Source organism: Ictidomys tridecemlineatus, chromosome 5, assembly GCF_052094955.1.
Source record: "Ictidomys tridecemlineatus isolate mIctTri1 chromosome 5, mIctTri1.hap1, whole genome shotgun sequence".
Lineage (NCBI taxonomy): Eukaryota > Metazoa > Chordata > Mammalia > Rodentia > Sciuridae > Ictidomys > Ictidomys tridecemlineatus.
The window spans coordinates 113565191-113589595 of NC_135481.1; the positions used below are offsets into that span (position 1 = coordinate 113565191).

Below are 24405 nucleotides of genomic sequence, written 5' to 3' on the forward strand. Positions count from 1 at the left end.
ATGTTACCCACACGAATGGTGCCATGACTCACTGGGAAGACAGTAAAGGTTCTGAAAGCCTGCTTGTTTGTCAAAAACAAACTTGGTAACTACCCCCTGTGTATCATGCTGGAAAATATTTGGTTTTTGATCTAAGGATAGTTGGCAAGTTAATCTTTTCAGAATGATATTGACACTCAGAAAGAGAATTTTAGGTATGAAACTTTGAAGTAGTCTGTATTATGGAAGCGAGGAAGTCAAGAGTAGGAGAGAAGAGAGAGCGCCTCGAAGATCATGAATACAGATGGCAGATAGTGGCCAATAGTGTGTTTCCTATTTTAAAATTGATGAGAAAAAATAGGTATAGAAAACACTTCGCACAATCATTCCACCTTGATTTACATATTGCTCATGTCTCTTCTTTCTATGATTAAAAAAAATTGAAATTGGAATTTCTGATCTTAAGCTTTATTAGAAATCCGAAATGCATCCAGTTCCCCTGCAGTTACCTTTTTGAGATTGTTACTACACAATTTCCTAAATGTTCTTCATTTTATCATTTTGTCTTAAGGCTTACTTGAAAAGTTAGTCTTCAATTATTATCTGCTTTAGCAATCCAGCTGAAAGAATTCTCTCACATCTCCATGGGAAAGCAAACATACAAGTTTCTTGAAGTTAAGAAAGGCCTTCAGGCATCTCATTAACCACCCAAAATGATCAGATGGTAAAAGGGCAGAGAATAGAATTGTTTAAATTAAATATGTAGCTAAAACTTATGGAAAGATAATTTATTTGACACCACCATGAGTAAGAATTGCTTAAATTCGGAAACAGTTGGCTCAGCTTTTAAGGCAAGTTCAGAATGCTGTTCCTTTTTGCATTATTATTTGCTGGACACTGAGTATTTTAACTTTGAAACAAAAACATACCAGGATAATCATAAGATTGTGCAGATAGTTTAAAATAGCAATTAAATGGAAACTAAAGGACTTGCTATTTCATAAACATACTTTTGTTTGGTCTAAATAATGAGCTCCGCTGTGCAGACCTTTTATTGATTAGGCCTGAAATAAAGCAGATGCTATTTAATTATGTAGCAAGACTTAATTTTAATTGCTATTTAGGCTGAAGTTTTGGGCACTGGATTTATAATTTATGACTTTCTGATCTTAGCCTTTACATAAGACACACAGAAACTAAAATAGAAAATGCTATTTTTTTATAGAAGATATATTCTGCAGAGCTCTACAAAGTGGCATTCCTCTGTGATTTTTATGAGTCAAATTAAAGGCCTTTGTTTACATAAGTAAAATTCATAGAATGTTATAGTTGAAACATTAGGGATATACTAACATTCTCATTTTTCAGTTGGAGAAACTGAGTTTCCCACAAAGGACAAATGTTACAGGCTTGCTGGTGACAGACCTGGGTCTTGAGCTTGGAGTTCTGGAGTTTTCTATTTTTAAGGCACATATGGCCAAGGCTAATAGGCTTTCCACACCTTGTTTTTCTTCCTAATTTATTAAATATGTAATCTTTTAAACTGCTAACCTGAACTTTTAAAATTAGAGATAAGATATATTTTCATCAATGCAGAACCAGGAATTCTTTTTCCTTGGGTATCCAGAACACCTGTTGAAGAATAAACAAACATAATGCAGCAGTTTTATTAGCACAATACTGAACAGTCAACCCCATGAATATAAGGTGCTTAATTTTACCTTGTTCCTCACTTCCTGGAATGAATAATTAAATGATAATAGGTATATAATAATACATACATACATGAACAGTACTATTATGTGTTTATGCAAATTACCTGATTTCTCAACTACTCTGGATATATGTAAAGTATTATTGTTGTTATTATTATTATTATTCACTTTACAGAAGGACAGAAAAACTGAATTACTGAGGGATTAGTGAGTCTGCTTAAGGGACTTAAGATCGCATCTGCCTACATAGGGACAGGACTATGTAGGAGCATCCAGGAGACTTGGCTTTCTTTCCACTGTAATTATCTCTTGATGAATTGGTCTTAGGGTATTTCTGTCCTGTGAGACCTGAGAACACCAGTCTGATTGGGGAGCTGACTTAGACATTCATTTAATCCTGCAGTAGTGTAGCAGAAGTCCACAAGTGTCCAGACCAAAAGACCTTCACCAGCTGGATCCAGAGGTTGGACTCCCAAATGATCCACAGCTGTCCCCATCCTCACAGTCCTTGCATTCTCCTATTCTACCCCAGCCTGCAGAGAAACCTGCAGATCTTTTGGCCCACATTGGTAATGACAAGAAAAGGGCCCAGTGCTAGTTAGCATTGGTGAAATTTTCTTGCATTGACCTTTCCTGCCTCCTCAATGGTGCCCCAGCCTGGAATTCCAAATTTCTCTCTGGGCTCTTTCTTCATTCCTATAAATGGTTTACAGCACTGCTTCACTAACCTGCAAAATCCCTATTGATCATTAAATTCCAACAAATCAAAAGAGTACAGTTGTTTTTAAGGAATGCTCTTGTTTGAAATAATATCTTCAGGAAATAACCTTTATTTAACAAACATTTACTATGTGCCTGACATACCAGGAAATGTGATGAATTCAAAGATGCATCAGAAGTTTTTATATGCTCCACTTGCTTGTGTGTAGGGGAGGTCAAGTATGAATTCTCATCTGGAGTGAAAGTGACAGTACAGGATGGGTCCTGTAAAGTGCAGTGGAAGGAGAGCAGTCTACCAGCGGGAACATCAGGGAGGCTCCTGTGAACAGGCCACTGTCAGTCAGGCTGGGACTGGGGGGCAGGACGTAAACCCCCTGGTGGAGATACGGTGAGGGATCATAGCGGGGAGCACCGGAGGATGTGAAGTTGGCCCTCGGCCCAGCTTTCTAGCCCTTCTATGGCTGCATGCACGCATAGCAGACCTGCTAGGAGTGATACTGTGAGCTGAGACGATGACTGGGGAGCCAGGGGGCAGCGCAGTGGGGCTGCTGTGGGAGTCAGCCTCCTTCACAGCATTGGCACCAGCTCTTCTTGACCAAACACAGAGGGGCCTTGTGGAAGGGGCACTTTGTTCCTCCACCTGCTTGAAATTTGCTGCTTTCCTGGAGTGTCAGTGAGTCAACTTACACAGAGATAGTCCCTGTTTCTCTAGTCACTTCCTTGTTATTTTGGTTCTTCATCAATTTTTCTTTTATATGGAAGAAAAGGTCTAAAACATTAATTGAATTAAGTGCACTTAGACATTCATGAACAATTAGCATCTACAATATCAGACGATGTCCTGTGTTCTGTGAAGGATCTAAAGACACAGCACTATCTTCAAGGAGTGTGTGTTCTTATAAGGAAAAGGCAAAATAGATTAGTGCAAATTCCTGCCTTGTGTAATAGTTATTTGCCACATGAATGTTAGGAAATGCTACAGGAAATTTCCCCTCGTTCTTCTCTTTCTCCTCCCATCTTTCCTCATTTTTTGTCTTTGAAAAGTAAAGGAATTTAGGGATTACATCCCAAATTACTGAGGGGATATATAATAAGAATGGCTTCTGGGGCCAGACCCACAGCAGAAAACAGGGGCCGGGTGGAGGTCGAAAGGCAGAGAGAGCACCGTGAGCAGAGACAACGGTGTGCTGGTGTTGGCTGTGTTCTGAGATCTGCACGCAGCCCAGTGTCTGGGAGCGTGGAGCACTACAAGGGGAGTGACAGGAAATAAGTCTGGAAAAGGGGATCCTGGTCCTGCCTGGTTTCAAGTCATGTGAATCAGTAACGCTGCATTCCACTTTGTGGTTTCATGGGTTACCCCTTGTGACCAGCTGACTGAGTCACACTAAAGCTAGGGCAGGAGTAGCTCTACCTCCAGGATTATAAAAATGCCTACATTTTTCATTATAGAAACAGTAAAATCAAATCTTTTAACACATTGGATTGCTATGGTTAAGACATCTAAAGGAACTGCTTACACTAGAATTCAAAACTAGTGTTTTAATTGTCATGCCTTAGAGAAAACATTGTAATTTAAAAATGGAAATTTAATACCTGTCACAGGTAATTAAAGCAGTACTGTTTATCACTAAGTGACATTTCTGCTTATCTATATTATTTTTCTTGATTTGATTGAGGTAACTTTAAGCTTACTTTATTTTAAAGAGATTAAGATAAGATTTGCAAAAGCCCACAATTGAAAGAACAAATTATTGGAATAAAAAGACTTTTTTTTTTTTTTTTTTTACTCTTTGCAAAAGGTCCCATTAACTAGCTCTTTTTTCAGTATACCTGATTTGTGAAGGATCACTTAGTACTGGCTATTCTGGGGAAGCAAACAAGAGCAGCAAACTGCGCACTCAAGCAGCAAAGATCAATGGGACAAGTCTGCAGTGAGACTAGGGTACAGGTGAAAGCAGTACTTAGACATTAGGAAAACATGATTTGTTAGCAAAACCTAAGGCCACATGTTTAAAGAAGCATTGTGATGGTAGGAAGAGTTTTGGAATATTTAAGCTGCATCTGTTGGCTTATTTTCTATACTTGACTTGTGATGAAGTGAGCAGGGCCCTTTTGGGGAGCTCTTTTCTTCTACAGCCAGGTCCCTAGATTCTCAGGGGTGTAAATTGAAGGTGCAACTCCTTCTCAGGTACTTCCTGCTTCCATTTTTTAATTTTAGGGCTTTGGGATTGAGTCCATCTGCCTTGCAGGAGGTAGTCAGGACTCAGTGATGCATGTTCCCCTAACCCTTGCCCTCCAGGGCTGAAGAGTGGAGTGTTGAAGCTGTATTCTAACATCTATCGCTTGCTGCTGCAGTAACATTGGACCTTGCAGGGAACCTAGATGCCCACGCTCACATCCTTGGCCCAAACTTGCTCAAAGAAATAATGCCCTTCTAGTTGTAAAGTAATACTCTAAGAGGGAAAAAAAATCGAAAGAAAATATTTTCAATGCTGAAAAGAGTTCTCTAAAATGTTTTTATTTAATTTTACAGGGGTGTCCATAGGCATTGCTTTTGGCCAAATTGTATATTACAGATATTTAGTTTAATTATAATATAGCGAGGCTTCGTATTGCCAACCTTGCATTGAAATTGTTGTTCCACAAAAAGTGATTTCTTTTCTGATGCACACCTGATAAACAATGGTAATATTTATATTTTATTGATCACTCTCTGCACATGAACCACTGAAATAAACAAGTCTTTAGGTTGTATTTGAGTGTTATTTGGTAGAAAAATTTCCTAAAGGACATTGCACATATTCATTTCTTTATGGACAAGCTTAATGAGACAGAAAATATTAATGTTCTAAAGTCACACAGAGGAGTGTCTGATGATTTCCCCGACATTTTAAGTTTTTAGACTAAGTTGACTCACTGTCAATTATCCCTTTTTCACTATATTATATATGAACAGACCAACATTCTTCTGATCATCTAGGGAAACTAAATAATCAAGCTTGTTGCCTTATATGTAGGTCTTAACAAGAAAATTCTGAATTTGACATTAACTTCATGCTCACTGTCCCAGAGAGAAGTGGTTGGGCTTTTGCCAACTAATTTTTTGGTTCATAGAAATATTTCTTATTTCTTGCTTCTCTGGACTGTGTCCTGGAAGACTCAGATATTGCCAAATTAGTTGGGGAGTTAATAGGTATAAATAGCTTCCTAACTCTTTGTTGCATCACTTATAGCATGATTATAATGGATGTAACCAAGGCTTAAAAAGGTTTGCAACCAAAGTTTGTCGTCATTTAGTGAACTTTTCCTTGTCACATGAGAGATGAGAATGCTGGTGTGCTGAGCTCACCTCTCAGACAAAAACTTTGTTTTCAAATTAGAAATTCTAATGTTGCTTGTCAAAAAAAGGATAAGAATGCAATGAGTATTTTGAATAAGCCCCCAAACTTAAATATAGAAGAGCAAAAGTCCTACACCAAACCTGATCACTAGGGGCAGAACAAAGGGAGGCACGATATAATGTCTGACTTTGGAAAATGACAGAGAAAGTCAATGTCAGGAAAAAATTAGCCTCATAAATAACCATAACTCACATATAGTTATTTATGAGGCTAAGCAGAAGCCAAGAGCTCAGGTATTTTTCTTTCCATGTGAACTTCCAGCTCACCTTCATGTGGTGTTTTTCTGTTTTTAAAATTTCATGCTTCTCTTTCTTTCTGTCTGTGTCCCTTCTTATACGTTCTCATTACATATCACAGGGCTTATATTTTGCTATTTGTGATTGTGATTACCTCATTCAAAGAGTACATACACATGCTGATAGCTCAAGATTTGAAAAAGAAAACTTTTGTTTTTTTGCACCAGTTGGTTCTTAAATATAATTGAATTGAGGTAGTATTAAACAAAATAACTCAATGGATCCTTTTATGCATAGTGGATTTTAAACTATCATTTTTGTGGTAATTCTTACATGCTTATTTTATAAAGCTCGAATGAAAGCTTCTCTTTATCACTAAGGATAAAATTTTGCCAATGTATTAAAAATTGTTAAATACAAAATTTGCTTAGACATTTGTCTTGTTAGAGGGTAACTTGTTTTATGGTTCCCCAATTTTATTTCCATTCCTTTTTTACTCCCAAGTAAATTGGCGTTTGATGAGCACAGTAACTTCCACCCTGGACTCTGCTTTGCTTAAAAGGCTGTATTGTTCCTTTCAGCTTCTGGTCTAGAACAGAACCCTTAAGTACTTAGTAGAAGCAGAAAAAATGGTGCTTTATCAATGTCAAGTGGGATTGCAGTGTAAACTCACTTGCTGGGGAGCTATGCCCTGACAGCCTTTCTTGTACTAACAGGACAACAGTCTCCTGAGAATGACAATACCATCAAGGACCTTCTCCCAGAAGATGCTGGTATTGACCACCAGACAGTGCATCAGCTGATCACAGTGCTCATGAAGTTCATGGCCAAGGATGAAAGCAGCGCTGAGTCAGATATCAGCAGTGCAAAGGCCTTCAACACGGTCAAGCGGCACCTGTATGTCTTACTTGGCTATGACCAACAAGAAGGTTGCTTCATGATTGCACCTCAAAAAATGCGCCTGTCAACTTGCTTTAATGCATTTATTGCAGGAATTGCCCAGGTAAGTGTGATGACAGCTTTGAGAAGTCAAATATAGGGTTTCCATAGAAGCAAGGCATTAAATTCTATTTAGTGAATATTGAGTGGAGTGTAAAGTTTTGTGCACATGACTTGATATTAGGCATGGGCATGTGGATATAATAAAGATGAGCAAGAATTAGTAGCCTGGTACTTATGAAGAGAGTGTATGTGTGCATTCATAAAGTACACGTTAACATAAAATTTACCATTTTAATCATTTTCAAGAGTATAATTCAGTGGTGTTAAGTACTTTCAGAGTGTTATGCACCATCACCAGCATCCATCTCCTGACTTTTGCAAGGTCTTAAACTAAAATTCTGTGCCCATTAAACAATAAGGACATATAAGATTATTTTGTTTGTGTGGGGTTTTAAGAATTCTCTTCCTTTTTGGCTTCAAGTGGAGAGAGTTAGTCATACAACCTACTTCATGCCACACTGTTATCACTGGCTTTTTTTCTGTTACTTCCAACTGCTTTGTCACTTGCCATCTACATGATCTTCCACACTTTATTAACCCATTCCCTCAGTGATGGACACTCATATTGCTCCCACTTCTTCCCTACTCCAGACAGCTCAGTAACAAACATCTTTGTGTAGGTACTTATCAACCAATGTGAGAATTCCCTTGGGAATCTGGGTCATAGGCTGTGTACATATGCCTGATTAGATCAGAGCTACACATGTCACTCTCTAGCATAGCTGCACCAGTCTGCAAAGGTGGAGGACTTGGGGTAGAAAGATGTGTATGTGGATTTCAGCTTTGCCATTGTTGTTAGTTCTCATGGCTTTAAACATCCTCTGCTTTCTAGTAGCAGAGATTTATTAGAGACACCGTAGTGTAAAGCACCTTAATTAGTGCCTGTCTCTTGGCAGGAATTCGATGGATGGTAGCTGTTACTCTCAATTGGCTCAAATAGATTGTAAAATAATGAGCATGGATAGGCAAAGTGGGAGGAATTTTCATGTAGTTATCTTGCCTTGATACTGATAGCTGGATAGAGCACCACTAATGCTCAGCTATCTGTGATGAAGAGAGAATCTAACATGTCTTCCTTCCCTTCCTCTTTCCCTTCTTTAAATTCACATTATACATATTTACTTTAGATCTCTATATTGTTGAATATGGAGATCATTTTTAATTTGGGGCAACAAAGCCATGCTGAATATCTTTACCCACATACTTTGGAGCTGATTATTCCCTTGGGAATAATTATTGTGTGAGAGGGTGTGTGCTTTTCCTTACTTCTGAATAGATGTTCCTAAATTGCTCTCTTGAAAGTGTCTATTTCTCTACATTGTTACCAGTACGAATTTTTTTTGTTGAGACCAGTTTAGTTCTAGTTTAATAGATAAAATTTTAGTTTCTTTTGATGATGAAGTAAATAGATAATTAGATAAGAATTTTCAATTTACAAGTTTTTGATTTTTGTGAGGTTGAACTTCACTTTACATAAACTGGTTATTATTGTTCATATTTTGTGAGCGATCTTAATGTTTTGCCAGATTTTTGTTGTGATGGCTCAAATTTTTCTTTTTGAACTTCTAAGTGTTCTTAAAGTTTTATTTCAGTTACTAATATTTTTTCTATTTCAGGTTATGGACTATAACATTAACTTGGGAAAACACCTTCTCCCCTTGGTGGTTCAGGTGCTCAAATACTGCTCTTGTCCTCAACTACGGCATTATTTCCAACAGCCACCTCGTTGTTCCCTCTGGTCCCTAAAACCTCACATCCGGCAGATGTGGTTGAAGGCCTTGCTTGTCATCCTTTACAAGGTGAGTTGCCACAGTCGCACTGTTTTTGGATGTACTTGTAATATATCTTTGAGCAGATTGTGAAGAGATTTGAATCTCTGAGAACTTGGTAGGAGAAAAATTTGACCTTCAGAAGAAGTACCATATATTCCATCAGTTTTGGGAAGCAGAAGAGCTATTGGAATGAAAATAGTAGCAGGAGGGCTGGGTTGTGGCTCAGCGGTAGAGCACTTGCCTAGCACATGCGAGGCCCTGGGTTCCATCCTTAGCACTACATAAAAACAAATAAACAAAATAGACGTATTGTGTACAACTAAAAAATAAATATTACAAAAAAAGAAAATAGTTGTAGGAGATTGTGTCAATATTTGCTTTAAAATTGTTTTTAAAGGAGCTGAGGTTGTGGCTCAGTGTTAGAGTGCTTGCCTTGCACACATGAGGCACTGGATTCGATCCTCAGCACCACATAAAGTAAATAAATAAGTAAAATAAAGGTATTGTGTCCATGTTCAACTAAAAAAATTTAAAAACAATATTTTTAAATGAATTGCCAGTGGCTCAGGAGGCTGAGGCAGGAGATCACAAGTTCAAAGACAGCCTCAGCAACTTAGCAAGGCCTTAAGCAACTTAGAGAGACCCTATCTCAAAATTAAAAAAATAAAAAGGGCTGGAAATGTGGCTTAGTAGGTTAAGTGCCCCTCGTACAAAAAAAAAAAAAATAGAAACAAAAAGAGATGAATTTTGGGGAACTGACCAACGACAACCTCTGATTGTGCACAGAATCTCCTATTTTATCTAAACATTAATTATTATGTCAGAAAACAAAGAATATATTTGAAACTGTATTCACCAGATGTCTGTGCAATATAGTTTTCTTAAAGACAATTGTAACTGTGAAGTCCTTTGTTTCTGTCAGGAGTTTGGTGCAAGAGGAAGAGAAATAAGGGCATTATATGGCCTTATAAAATAAGGCCATTATCAGAATCTGTGTTTTTACTTTTCTGTATTTTTTCTTTTATCCCCAAGAGGTACTAAGAAAAATACTCGGCAATATTAAGTGGAAAAACTTATTCTTTAAAATAACCATTTATGTTTTTCTCCCTTCATTTTATTGAGCAGTATCCATACCGAGACTGTGACATCAGCAAGATCCTGCTGCACCTGATTCACATAACAGTCAACACACTGAATGCGCAGTATCACAGCTGCAAGCCCCATGCCACGGCAGGACCTTTGTACAGTGACAACAGTAACATAAGCAGATACAGCGAAAAAGAAAAAGGTACTTTCTATATTGGAATTCTATCCCAAACTTAGCTTGAATATATAACACATTTCTGGAAAGTGCTTTTCTTAGGAGACATAGATGGAGTAAAAAATACTTAATATTTTGTTACTTTCCCATTAACATTACTGCTTTAACTTCTTAATTTGAGAATTTGAGAGAAATAATTGATATGCTTCTATAAAACCCATATAGTAAGAAATAGTTTGTAAGATATTTTCTGCTATTTGGTCAAGGAGCCTTTGGAAGCCTGCTCTTAACATGCTGGAAACATCTTGCTTTGGGGCTGTGACACAAACTTAGTTTTGCACTTAGTGGAATCTTGAGGGTCTCTCCTGTTTGCCCCTGAATTTTATACTCACAGAATTTTCATATAATCTAAATTTTCTGAAGCGCTTTTCCCTAGTCTCATTATTCAATGTGAAGTGATTCAAGGTGATGAGTGAAACATTTCTGGGCCATAAATTAGAGTAATTTCCAATATTGACACCTTTTTTATTCATGGCTTTTCCTTAAAGGAGACAGTTGAATGAAACTTTAAATAGAGTAAAAGTACAGCCTGGATATTTTCAGGTGCAACGAAGAACTGAGGTATATATCTGTGAATGTCACAGCATGACTAGAGTTGTAAAAGGTGACATTGTCTAATCCAATCCTGGGAAAAAGCCAAGTGCCTGATGACCCTCTGGGTGCAAGAACAGTCTGAATTCCAGACTGCTCTGGAATATCTCAGTGGGATGGATTATAGCTGAGTTCTACTGTTTGTTTATTGTTGAAAGGTTTAAGAATGTAGGTTCTTCAAATTCTGGAAAAATTTTTAAATCCTTCCTGAAGAATATATTGTCTACTAGTTGAGGTCTTAGTTTCTGGGAAATTGAGTAGGTTTGGTTAAGCTAGGGGTATTCTTTATGCATACTTAGTGTTTGGGTCAATCCCAGTGAACCTGGGTGGAGGGTATCATCTTGCTGTCCTTCCATCTCTGTCATACAGTACATCTTGAGGATTATTCCACAGTTATGTCATGGAAGTCATAATACCTATTTGCAAAAAAACAAAAAAAAAAACCCAAAAAACCCCACTATTTTTCAAAGAGGGAAAAGCTTAAATAGAAAATGAAGAATTAAAATAGAGCATTTCATTAGATATGTTAAAATAGAAACACTGGGATTTGATGGGCTTTTTCATCTTTGTGGGAATTCACTGGGAGCTGTTATAACCATTTTGATTGACAATATTTATTTTTTATTTGATTAAAAAATACTATGGATATTTCATCTAAAATTAACAGCTTTAGCTTTCATTTTCTTATAGAACTTGTGCATTAAGAAATGATTGGTCCTTAAAATTAATGCTTATATTCCCCTGTATTCAAGAAATCCTGAATAATCATAATCACACCTGAGCCTCATCTTGTCATATATAGGTATAAATATGGACTACATATTTTCATCTCAGTGATATTCAACTCAAATAGTAGGTTAATTCCATTTACTGTGGTATTAAATGTGTCTAAGCAGCCTTTTCTCTTGCCACTTTGCATGTGGCTTTGGCTTTTCAAAGGATGAAAGAAGATAATAAGTGAACTTTGTGAGTTGCAGCATAGCAGTTCCTTCCTCATTAATGTGTTTTTGAGTGTATTTCTATTTAAAAATGGCCAAATGAGAAAAGAAGAAAGGACATAGAAACAAACTCAGTAGGCACTTTTGGGGGCCCATTTGTTTATGGAACCCTTGGATCATAACAGTCAAAGATTCTTTGTAGGATTCATGAGATCCATAACAGTTATAAATGGCCAGTGACTCAGAGAAGAGTCTTACTTTAATAGGAAGAAATGTTTTTTTTCTGTTTTCTTTTTCCTTTGTTTACTCTTTCAGTCCATAATCATTTGTGGAGCTTTTGAGATAACAAGTGGCTTTTCTAAGCTTTTTCTGTGTGTTGTGTGTTTCATTACCAAATGTAGAGTACAGTATTTTGCATTCACAAAGTATAAGGTGCATGTACTGTTAGGCTGTGTCTATGCCAGTTCCCAAATCCCAGGAAGGCATATATTGTTAGAAGGGGCAAGACCCACTTATGTTGTTTAATTTCCTTTTGCCAAATTAGACATTCAGGCAAGTTCAAGCAGTGTCACAGATTCCTAGATAAAGTTACTAGCATCTGTGTCATTTGGTTTTAAGTGTCATTTGGGAAAGTTTCTCTAGAAAGGCTCTTTTGGAATATTGAGATGCCTCTCAAAAAGTGCTGCCAATTATCATTTAGAAAATGATGGGCAATCTTGTAACCAGTTGCTTTGTTCAACATAAGCATAATTTGATACCTGGATGAAATATCAACCCATAGCTAGACTTGGCTGGTGCAGAAACCACCCAGACTGTTCCAGAATGCTTTCACTGAAATGCTTGTGTAGACACAGCCTAAGAGAGAATAACCTCTTAAGTGTAATTTTGACTTTCTCTCCCCAATTAGAAGAAGATAGTGTTTTTGATGAATCTGATATTCATGATACACCTACTGGACCCTGCAATAAAGAGTCTCAAACTTTTTTTGCAAGATTGAAAAGGATAGGCGGCAGCAAAATGGTGAAATATCAGCCGGTTGAGATGAATGTTCAGAGAAGTATGAATTTTTTCTCTTAGTAATTTTATGCAGAAATGTTGTACTCTACCGTTTGTTTGGGGTGAAATCTTACTTTTATTATGTTACTACACATTTTGATACCGTTGATTTTTATATATATGTATGCACAAACAGTATATATATATTCACATTTATATATATACGTGAATTGACAGATACATCATTAACGTCATTATCGTCTTCAAGGGCCATTGCTTGATTTGATTTGTTGCAAAATGTTTGCTTCTCTTCCACACAATTTGAATACAGTTTCCTAGATCTGCCTCAGCCAAAAATGATTCCTTCTCCTGTGCACAAATGCATAGAGCTGAGGAATTATCCCAGAGCTTGATTTTGGGAATCAGATCTTAAACTACCATTTTGGTTTCTTTCATTCCAAAGTTCTCCCGTTTTTGAAATTAGAATGAACCTTAAAAAACCTTGGCCAGAAAGTCAGTTTTTCCTTCTGGTGGAGCTGGGATTGTGATTATGATTTATGCCAATAGTATGCCCAAGTATAAGGGGAAAAATGGTGAAATCTCCAAGTAAAATAGTACTAGCTTTTTCTGTTTTAATCAGGTGAAATAGAACTGGCCGAATATAGAGAAACGGGTGCATTACAAGACAGCATTCTGCACTGTGTGAGAGAAGAAAGCATTCAGAAAAAAAAGCTGCGCTCTTTAAAACAAAAATCTCTTGATATAGGGAACGCAGACTCCCTCTTGTTCACACTAGATGAGCATCGCAGGAAGTCTTGCATAGATCGGTGTGACGTAGATAAACCCCCTGCCCAAGCTGCTCACAGCGCTCAGAGACAGAACGACCACGGGCGATCGAGGCAGAACTCTGCTACGCGGCCCGACACTATGGAAATCCCTGAGAACCCAGCTGTGGAAGGTTTTCCAGAGCCCCGAAGGCCTGTGATACCGGAAGTTAGGTTAAACTGCATGGAGACGTTTGAGGTGAAAGTTGACTCTCCAGTAAAGCCTGCTCCCAAAGAGGATTTAGATCTGATAGATTTGTCCTCTGATTCAACTTCAGGGCCCGAGAAACATTCTATAGTCTCAACATCTGACAGTGACTCTCTTGTATTTGAGCCTCTTCCACCTCTCAGAATAGTGGAGAGTGATGAGGAAGAGGAGATGGTGAACCGGGGGGCTGGTGGCAAGGGTGCCACCTCCTCTCCCCCCGTCCCTCGCCACCCCTCTGCCCTCAGCCTGAGCACAACTCCTCTTGTGCAAGTCAGCGTGGAGGACTGTTCCAAAGACTTTTCTTCTAAGGACTCAGGAAATAACCAGTCAGCAGGTAACAGGGATCCTGCTCTCATAGCCCTGGAGGAACCTACAGACTCAGAAGAATTATCTCAGGCAGAGGAGCTGCGAGAGTTTTCCTGTGGCAGCCCACTGACGCTCAAACAAAAACGAGACCACCTTCAGAAATCATTTGCTGTCCCTGAGATGTCAACAGATGATAACCCTGAACCCAGCACTGAGGAAGAGAGGCATGGGCAGATGCCAAGTTCAGGGCCCAAAACCGTGCTCCTTAAAGTTCCTGAAGATGCTGAAAATCCAACAGAAAGTGAGAAACCTGATACCAGTGCCGAATCTGATACAGAACAGAATCCTGAAAGAAAAATGGAAGAGGATGGAACCGAGGAATCAGAGTTCAAGATTCAGATTGTCCCCAGACAGAGGAAACAGAGAAAGATTGCTGTCAGTGCTATCCAGAGAGAGTACCTTGACATCTCCTTCAACATTCTAGACAAATTGGGAGATCAGAAAGATCCAGGTAAGCTCCTATTGTGTTTCTTCCAGCCTTTATCTTCAAGTCTGTGTATCTTCTTGGTAGAGTTTTGGCACTGAATGTGCATCACACTCAAAATCTTATAATGTCAGACTGTGGCATTATAATCGCTTTGTAATCACTCTGAATTCTTCTTGCTTACCAGATTATGGTGGATTCAGAGGTGGTTCTACTGGCTCCATAAATGTTTCTGTGCTTGTTGTCACTAAACTCTGTAGTCAGTTCTTAACCACTGTTGGCAATAGAGGCAATGATTAATCTATATCAGGATATTTAAAATGAAACTTCAGTCTTCCTCAAGCAGCAGAAGAGATTAAACTCCTTTTGCTTTTTTTTTTTTTTTTAATTTTCCTGTTTGACTTTAGCAAGCTATGATATAGTCCAAAGGACAAACAAATGTGAAGGGCTAAAATAAAGCAAAGAGGGCATGGAATTATTTAAGAATTTATTTTGGTCATTTGGACTGTAGCTGATTACATGTGCTACTATCAGGAAACAGAAATTACCAGTTATAGTCTAGGCCCTAATTCACGGACACCATTTGATGGTGATGAGGGCGTAGCACAGATTTCCTGCCTTAAGCAGCATTCCTTGTGTTTTCTTGGAGTCACTGAAGATAACTCTTAGAAAGTGGCAAACTGAGAGTACATCTTATCCTAAAACACAGTCTTTCATAGTATCTCAGTGCTGATTGGAAGGCTGCTTCATTTCTTAGTTCAAATCTAATGAGGAGGAGGAGGAGGAGGAGGAGGAGACTCTTCAGAAAAAAGGAATTAGCCAGAAATAATTACTTTAGTATATTCATCGACTTGAGACTGGTAAAATTCTTGGATTCCTTTAGACTGGTTCCTGATTTTATACAAGAGGATCCCGAGGCATAGGGGACGTAGTGGTCTTGTCCCAGGTCACACTGCCAGACAGAAGCAATGCCAGGGCCATCCTCCATCCTCCTGCCTTTCTCATTGTTCCACCTGAAAGCAGCTTTTAAGAGAATGTGCCCAGGCTCTTTATTTGCCCCAGGTACTATTGAAAGGTTTCTAGCTGTTCTCTAGCTCACAGGACAGAGTGTGTACCTCAAAGATGCTCTGTGAAAGTCTGTTGAATGAGCACTAGCGTATTTGGAAAGGGTCATGCTCCAGCCAGGTAGGGGAAGAAAAGATCTGTTAATAATAAGAAATTTTAAGAAGCTAAGAAGGTCTCAAGGGAAAGTGGGGCACCTTTTATTGTTGGAACCAGAAAAAAATGCTGCATAGGGATGTAGAATAGTGCTAGCCTAGAAGCTGTAGAGGTCTATGGGGTGTGGATCCAAGAAGCCAACAGGGCCTAAAGGATGAGTGTCTATGATCAATAGGCTATATGTAGGCTGTAATATGTATGTTTGTGCACATGTCACCTTCTTTTTTCATCCTTATGTATGATCCTTCCCCAGGGAGGAAATTGATTTTATATTATTTGATACCAGAACAAGAGAAAAGTATCTGACAAGCATATATATATATATATAATATACAGTGTGCTATCATAATGACAAGCATACACATTTCTGCCCTACCCTGCTGGGTAGTGGAGGAGGCCTAAGTTTCCCAGGACTTGCTTGTCTCTCTCTGCAGGAGCCAGGGCGGCCCTGCACCTGCTTCTGGGAACCCTCCCATGCTCACAGCCTTGCTGCTCATTGCCTCAAACCCAGGACTGAGCTCACTGTGCACTTTCTTTCTTTGTGTCAGTTCTTGTAAGAAGCATCAGGGTACTGGGCATTTTTCATCTCCACGAGGCTTGCACACTTTCTGTTCTTAATTTTTCTTTCAAGTTTCTCTATCCCAACTCCCTAACACTTCCCTTGTGTCCTCAGAAATTCAAGGACCTTTAGGAGCAAAACAGCTTTATGTTCTCTCTCCTGTGATTGTTCCCTTGGCCTTCTTAGTCTAATGGACGTCTGACTTTCCCTGGGGACACTGCTTTTTTCACAGCCTTTGCATGGCTGGAGGTTAGGTATCTTCCTTGCCCATCATTACCCACTTCAGACTATTCCTCCCTTCCTCTAAAACCCCAGCTCTGAATCTCCTATCATCCAACCACTTTGCAATGCAGTTTCCTTGCTACCTTGTTACTAACCCTCAGTCTTCTCATTTGCTGGAAGATAGGATTCCTGGCTCTTCTTACTCTCTCCCAAAACACTCCTGCCTTGGTTCTTGTTGATTTCAATATTGGTATAGATGCCTCTTCTAACACTCTGGTTTCTCAGTTCCTTGAATCAATCTTTTTCAGTGATAGATTGTGTGTGTGTGTGTATGTACATATTTTTTAATCCCTCACTTTAGCTCAGCTACTTACTGCCATGGGTCATTTCACAGACAAATACCTGCAATCTTTCCAAGATCTCAATTTTGTCTCCTGTTCTCTGATTACCACTTCCTAGCCCCTGCCCCCAGGCAGTACTATGTCTTGTGCCATCTTTCCTGGCCTCTCCCCTACTTCATGTCATATCTCCTTACTACTCTTAAATTCAGGTCTCTCAGTATAACCCTTCCTTGCCTATACCTCTTTGGCTTTTGCTTTTTCAGATTTCCTTGGCCAAACACAACCCTTGTTAAGTCAAAGTCTCCATATACTGCCACCTATTAGATTAGTATTAGAATCAGTATTAGAATCTCCATCTACTGTACCTATTAGATTAATGTGCCTGTATAAAAACACATAATGTGGATGGCCTCATTTTAAATTCACGGCCACAAATCTCAACTGGGTCCTTTTTAAAAATTGGTACATATTAATTATGCAGAATATGGGTTTCATCATGGCATCTGTGCATACGAAGAAACATGTTTCACTCACCGGCACCTTCCCTTCCTCCCTCCCCTCCTCTGCCCTTCTAATTTGAAGGAGTCTCTTTTTCCTCCCTATTTTTTCCTTCTAGTTTCCATGTATGAGAGTGAAACGTACAATAATTTTCTGAGTCTGACTTAATTTCACTCAAAATTGAAGTCTCCAGTTCCATTTTTTCCTGTGAATTATAATTTCATTCTTCTTTATGGCTGAATAAAACTCCTTTGTGTCTATGTAACATATTTTCTTTATCCAGTCATTTGTTGGTGGACACATAGGCTGATTCCACAACTTGACTATTGTGAATTGTGCTGTAAGAAATACAGGGATGCATGTATCTGTAAAATGTGCTGAATTTAATTGTTTTGGATAAATACTAAGGAATGGTATAGCTAGATCATACAGTAGATCTATTTTTGGCTTTTGGAGGAAACTTTGTACTGATTTGCATATGTACTAATTTACATTCCCACCAACAGTGTTTAAGTATCTCTTTCTCCCGCATTCTCCCCAGTTTAATTTTAAAATATTTTTTAGTTGTAGTTAGACAAAATACCTTTATTTATTTATTTATTTATTTTTATGTGGTGCTGAGAATTGAACCCAGTTCCTCACACGTGCTAGGCGAGCACTCTACCACTGAGCCACAACCTCAGCCTTAGTATAGTTTTGCTTTGCATTTCCCCAAGTGCTAAAGGTGATGAACATTTTTTTTCATATAATTCATTGTACTTCTTTTGAGAAGTACAATGTCTGTTCAGTTAATTTGCCCCTTTATTTATAGGGTTGCTTGCTTTTCATATGTTGAGTTTTTTTGAGTTCTTTATGTATTCTGGATATTAGTCCTTTGTCAGAGGAGTAGCTGATAAATATTTTCTTCCATTCTTTCAGTTTTCTCTTCACTCTGTTTTCTTTTCAATGCAGAAGCTTTTCAATGTGATGCCTGCCTGCCTGCCTGCCTTTCTTTCTATCTATCTATCTATCTATCTATCTATCTATCTATCTGTCTGTCTATCTATCTTTTTTCTCTTGTTTCCTGAGCTATAGGCAATCTTATTCAGGAAGTCTTTGCCTGAACCTGTATGTTGAACTGTGTTCCTTTTTTTTTTCTTTTTTCTCTTATAACAGTGGCAAAATTAAAAAGTATATTTAGGTCTTTGACCCATTTTGAGTTTACTCATGTACAGGGTCAGCAGGTTCCTTATGGCTACCTGGCAAACATACTTCATTTTCCTGATTCACAGTTCCATTCTCCTAAATGACTATTTCATAGATACTTTTCTCCCTCAATTTTTATTTCCTGTTCCTATTTGACATCATCAGAAGGAATTTTCACAGCCTCCTACCACTTCCTACCTTCCAGTGTTTGCACTTATGCACCCTGACTTCCTGGCAGTGTTCCTAAAGGCACATTTCCTTGATATTTCCTATATCCTACTCAAAGATATAGGCACCCCCAAATTCTCTGCTCTTTTTCCTCCCTCAGATTTTTTATTTCTAAGGGATTCTTGACTTTATCATACAGAAATAATCTTATATATCTCTCTTTATATATTAAAAAAACCCTCTTGTTCCGAATTCTTCCAACTATTATCACTATCTTCAATTTTTTCCCATTGTGTTCTTTCTAAGAATCATTCCAGTGAAGTTTCCATTCTTACTCCACCACCAAAAATGCACTTGTCAGGGACACCAAGGACCTTCTTGTTAATCCCAGCAGTCAACTCTTAGGTCTTTCCTCTGACATGTAAACAGTATTTGACATGGTTCATTGCTCTCATTTCATTTGGCTCGCAGGGTCCTTACTCTCTTGGTTTTCTTCTTATTCAGCGGTCACTCCTTCTTATCTCTTTTGTTGGTCCATCTTTATCTCCCTAATGGGGAAGTACTCTGGGGTCTCTTTCCTTGGTCCTTTGCTCTCTGGACACTCTTTTTCTTGATGTTCTTATCTAGTCTAAGACTTTGCATATTGTCTATATGCTGAGGCAACTATCAGTTACCTGTTGTTGAAAAAACACTGTGTAACAAAAATCGGTAGCATGTGACAATAAATATTTCTTTAGTTTGAGACTCTACTGACCTTCTGGGGATTGCCTAAGCCAGCCTGGGCTGGGGCAGGCTCTGCTTCTCATGCTTGCAGACCTCTATGGGGCACCATGAGGCCTGGGAGTATTCTTATGGTGATAGCAGAGCCATAGGAGAGCAAAAGCAGTTATGTAAGCACTTTTCCATTTGGTCATACTATACCTGCAAAAATTTTGTTACCAAAGCAAGTCATATACAGACATAATCTTATTTCTTATAGCTTGGAGGGGACATATACTCTGTCTCTTTAGTGGGAAGAACTTGGGAATCCCACAGCGAAAGACATCAATTTAAGGAGGAGTGAAGAACTGGAGCCACATCTCTCAAATTTTGCGTGGATGTACTCACTCTAAAGGGTGATCTGTAGTTCACCTGAGATTAAAATGTAATTGAGCATTCTTTATTTTAATCTGGCAACCTTGACCTGCCTTCAAAACATCCAGCACATTACCCCTTATTACATTCACTGCTGTGAGCCACCAGTAGTTCTTACCTGGCTTAGGTGCTGTTGCCTCTTAACTGGTCTCTCACCTTCTACCTCGCTTGCCTTCACATCCTCTCAACACAATAGCCAGAGTGATCCTGTAGAATTTGAGATAATGCTTTTCTTCATCTTAAAACCTGCCAGTGGCCCTCCATTTCTTCCATAGTAAAAACACAAGTTCTTGAAGTTCTTGGAATTCCAACATGCTCCTCGCCCTCATTAGCGCTCTCACTGCATGTGCCCAGCTCTCTCCAGGGCTTCGCTCTGCCACTGTGGCCTCTTGCCAGTTATTGAACACTGTCTACACCTTTCCTCCTTTGCCTTGGCTGTTCCCTTGACCTGGAGCTGCCCAATGCTTGACTCACATCCTCACTTCTTTTAATTCTTTGATCAAACATCGGGTTCTCAATGAGCCCTGCCCTGGATGACACCGCAGTGTCCCACCCCTACCTGACCTTTGTACGCTCACTCTCTCACTCTCTCTCACTTCTCTTCCACAGAGAATTAATCTTCTACCATACAATGATTAACTTACTTTTACACACATTAATTATTGTTTATCTCTCCCACAAAAGTGAGAGCCCTGCAAAGCAGTGATTGTAGTCTGGTTTGTTTGCTGATTGTGTCCCAGTGACTAGGAGAGTGCTGGCAGGTGTCTGATGCATGAAAGGAGAGCTTCACAGTTTCTGCACAACACTATGAAAATTGAATGCAAATATGTTACGTGGATAACTGTTCTAGTATTTGTCTTAAAATTGTATATAAATAAAAAGTTTTATAAAGTGATCGAAACATCTTGATACACTGCTGATTGTTAATGACTGTCTTATAGTAATGACATTTCTTTAAGATATAGATGTATCAAGGATTTTAATAAGCATAACAAAAACTCCCAAAGTCTTGCTAATCTTTCAAAAAGTTCCCAGAAATTAACTTTAAGCATTTTCACTCCCTGTTCCTGTTGGGATTATTGTGTCGCAGCTGTTGCACACACGGAATGCAGGCAGATCAGGGTGAGAAAGGGAGCTATGCAAGTTTGTGACTTGTTGCTTGGGGAGGATAATAATACCCAATCTTTCCATATCTTGATGACTTAAATAACTTAAAATTAATAACTATTTTATGCTTTATCAAGATGGCTTGGGAAACTTTATAAGAAATTTTTTGGTTATCAAGAAGTCATTAATCTCACAACTGTATCTACTCAGAAAGACCTGTAAGAATCAAAAATAGTTGTTTCAAAATCAATACTTGAATTTTTTTTCAAAGGCCCTCCCCTGGAATCTATTTTACTTTTTTTTCTGACAGTTGAATAAGTTTAATAAGTAGCGAACTTAAATTATATGTATGTATATATGAATATATGGTGGATTGTTCTATGTCAAGAAAAAAACAACTTATCCCATGCAGATGATGAGATGGAGCATTTTTAAGTTTAAGAACTTGGACCATTTAGGGCCAGTCTCCCTGATTGACAGCATAGTGTATCCATGGAACCTATCATGGTCACTCCAGGCTGGCAGGATGCTCACCATCTGGTGCTACTGAAGATGGCAAGAGAGTCTGTAAGGAATTTTAGGAGGTTTGTTATGACAAACCACTAAGCTTTAAGAAGTTTTAAAGGATAATCTGTAGTTGTCTAGAATAATATGGGACAACTTATTTCCCAATATTGATATTAATAAGACAATAGTATATGCAGAAAATATTTCACCTTAGATATCAAATAGGAAATGAAAATAGCATTACTTGGTGATTCATGCCTATAATCCTAGCTACTTTGGAGGCTGAGGAAGGAGGATTGCAAGTTCAAGGCCAACCTCAGCAACTTTGTGAGACCCTGTCTCAAAAAAAAAAAAAAAAAAGTTTCTTTCTCAACAAATAAAATACAAAATCTGAGTTAATAGTATTTATTCCATTTCAGATACAGTCCGTACTTTTAAATTACTTCTGGTTTACCAAAGTTCATGGGCAAGTACACAGAAAGTTACATTATAGTATGTTAAGTTTGCAAAAAGTTAAGGGCACGGCACTCTGTGATTATTCAAGAGGTTACTCGACCCAGGTTTTGTTTGCATTTTGGGAAGAAATAGGATTTTGGAAGTATCCTTGGAGCTGGAATTTCTATGTAAATTGAAATATAAATGATGATTAGGAAATTTCCAGACAAAGATGGAGATAGATATTAGAAGAAAAGAAATTCAGCATGGAAAGGTGTTTTAGTCAGCTTTTCACTGCTGTGACTAAAGGATCTTACCAGAATAATTGTAGAGGAGGAAGAGTTTATATTTGAGGGCTCACAGTATCAGAGATCTTAGTCCGTAGAAGGCTGGCTCCATTCCATGGGGCTTGAGGGGGGCTAAATATTATGGTGGGAGAGAGTGGCGAAGTGAGACAGCTCATATCATGGTGACAAGGAAGGAGAGAGAGGGAGACTCCACTTGACAGATACAAATATATACCCCAAACCATGACCCAATTCCAACCTTCTCCAGCTACACCCTACCACTTCAATTACCACTCAGTTAATTCCTACCAGGGGATTAAATTGTTGATTGGTTAAGATTCTTACAACTCAATCATTTCTCCTCTCTGAACCTTCTTGCACTGTCTCACATGTGAGCTTTTGGGGGACACCTCAGATGCAAACATAACAAAAGGTAAGTGCCTCATTTGAAGATGTGCATGGTAAACATTCTGAGCTTTGTGGTCATGCTATCATGAATTTCTAAGAGACACATCAATAGATGCAGAAGGTAATGTAGAATCAACTCCTATAGAGCCCTGAAACTTGTTTGGATGCAATTCCCTTCAGGTAATTATTAGAACCAAAAAGTACATTAAGATTTGAGTGGGTTTAATAGACAAGAGTGTAAAGGATATGGAAAAGGCTCTTGAACTTGCTTTTCTTCAGTGTCCTGAGTTTCAAATTATTTTTCCTTTGTAGATCCCTCCACTAAAGGACTTTCAACCTTAGAAATGCCACGAGAATCTTCATCTGCCCCTACATTAGAAGCAGATGTGCCAGAAACAAGTAGTCATTCCTCAATATCAAGTAAGAGTCCTTCCCCTGTGAATTGTTTGGAACACGGTCCTGCTGTACTATTTCGAATTGTGCAATCTGGTTGTTTTCTCTCTCTAAAAAATATTGTTTTAGACTCCTAGGTGGCACTATGTTGTATGTTTTATAAGACACTGAGGTGTACCACAACTCACTCTTGTCCCTATCTCCTGTGTTTGTTTAATCATGTAATTATTGATTGACCAAGAATCCTAATCTGTTTAAGAATGATGACTGAATTTTATCATTCAATAAAATAAAAATTATCTATTATGAGCCTAAACGTAAAGCATAGAATTGGTTATATGACATGTGGAAATCAATGTTCATGGCAGAATTTTATGCAACATGTTTATTTAATTTGAATCATCTGCATCAGTTACAAAATTTTATCTAGCTGATCATAGAATAAACATGCCATATATCATGATCCCAGATCATGATCCCTGAAAGTAAAGATGGCATGATGTTTATAAGATCCATAGGAGGCTAGTGCTTTGAAACTGCCTTCTATTGTTGAGTTCCAGTGAGGTTTCATCAAGGTGTCCATCCAACTTAGCAGGGTCAATTAAGAGACTTTAGCATGGGAAATCCTTAACAGGAATCAGAGATACAAAGGTGCAACTTCTGCAAACATTTGTCACGTGTGCCAATAAATTCTGTGTTCCATGAGGACACTGCCTGAAGAGCTAATTTTTCTTTTGGCCATCTTTTGAAATGAGAATGATCCTGAAAAGCCAGAAAATGATCTTAATATAAATGCTGGACTGGTAGTACGAACATCATCATCTTCATCATCTGTTCATTCATGCACTCATTCATGCATTTATTCAGAAATTATTTACTAAGAGTCTGCTGGGTGCCAGGCATTGTGCTTGGCACTGAGGATCAAAGGTGAATAAATAAGATACCCCATGTTTTCAAGGAGTTTACAGTCATAAGAATAATTATAGCTTCCATTTATTTGACACTTCAGATGTGCCAGGCACTATGCTGAATGGTTCATACACATTGTTACCTGAGCCAATCCTTCCATTAGCACTGCATAGCATATTGTTGACCCTACTCTGTAGATTAAGAAATTGAGGTTCAAAGAGGTTGAGTGACTTACCTAAAGTCATACAGCTACTAAGTAATAGAGAAAGGAATCAATGCAACTCTGTTAGATTTTAGAGCTCAGGTTCTTTTCAGTGTACCACATTGCCTTAGAGTAATTTCAAGTCAACTCTGATAGAGATTATGCAAATCCTGAGATAGTTTCCAAGTGACACTTTGCCTGTTTGGTGGCAAAGGAGAACAGCTAGTTCTCAATATAATTGTTCTTCTTTTATCATAAATACCTGTTTGATAACATGATAAAAGGCCAATTTTTAAGTCCACATACAAGAGTCATGAAAATGTGTTTCTTTTCCTAATT

General features: G+C 38.3%; 1 protein-coding gene across 21 annotated transcripts in view; it reads left to right on the top strand.

Moving 5' to 3' along the window:
- The window catches only part of Unc79 (unc-79 subunit of NALCN channel complex), a 270058-nt gene that overhangs the window by 170761 nt on the left and 74892 nt on the right, over positions 1-24405 (top strand). For 16 of the 21 annotated variants that reach the window (XM_040274610.2, XM_040274614.2, XM_078050764.1 and 13 more), the window contains 6 exons: positions 6768-7054; positions 8670-8852; positions 9951-10113; positions 12583-12732; positions 13312-14520; positions 22875-22982. In XM_040274610.2, the coding sequence (XP_040130544.1) occupies positions 6768-7054; positions 8670-8852; positions 9951-10113; positions 12583-12732; positions 13312-14520; positions 22875-22982 (2100 nt within the window). The remainder of the gene's footprint in view (positions 1-6767; positions 7055-8669; positions 8853-9950; positions 10114-12582; positions 12733-13311; positions 14521-22874; positions 22983-24405) is intronic. The other 5 variants (XM_078050757.1, XM_078050760.1, XM_078050763.1 and 2 more) reach the window with 3 other exon arrangements.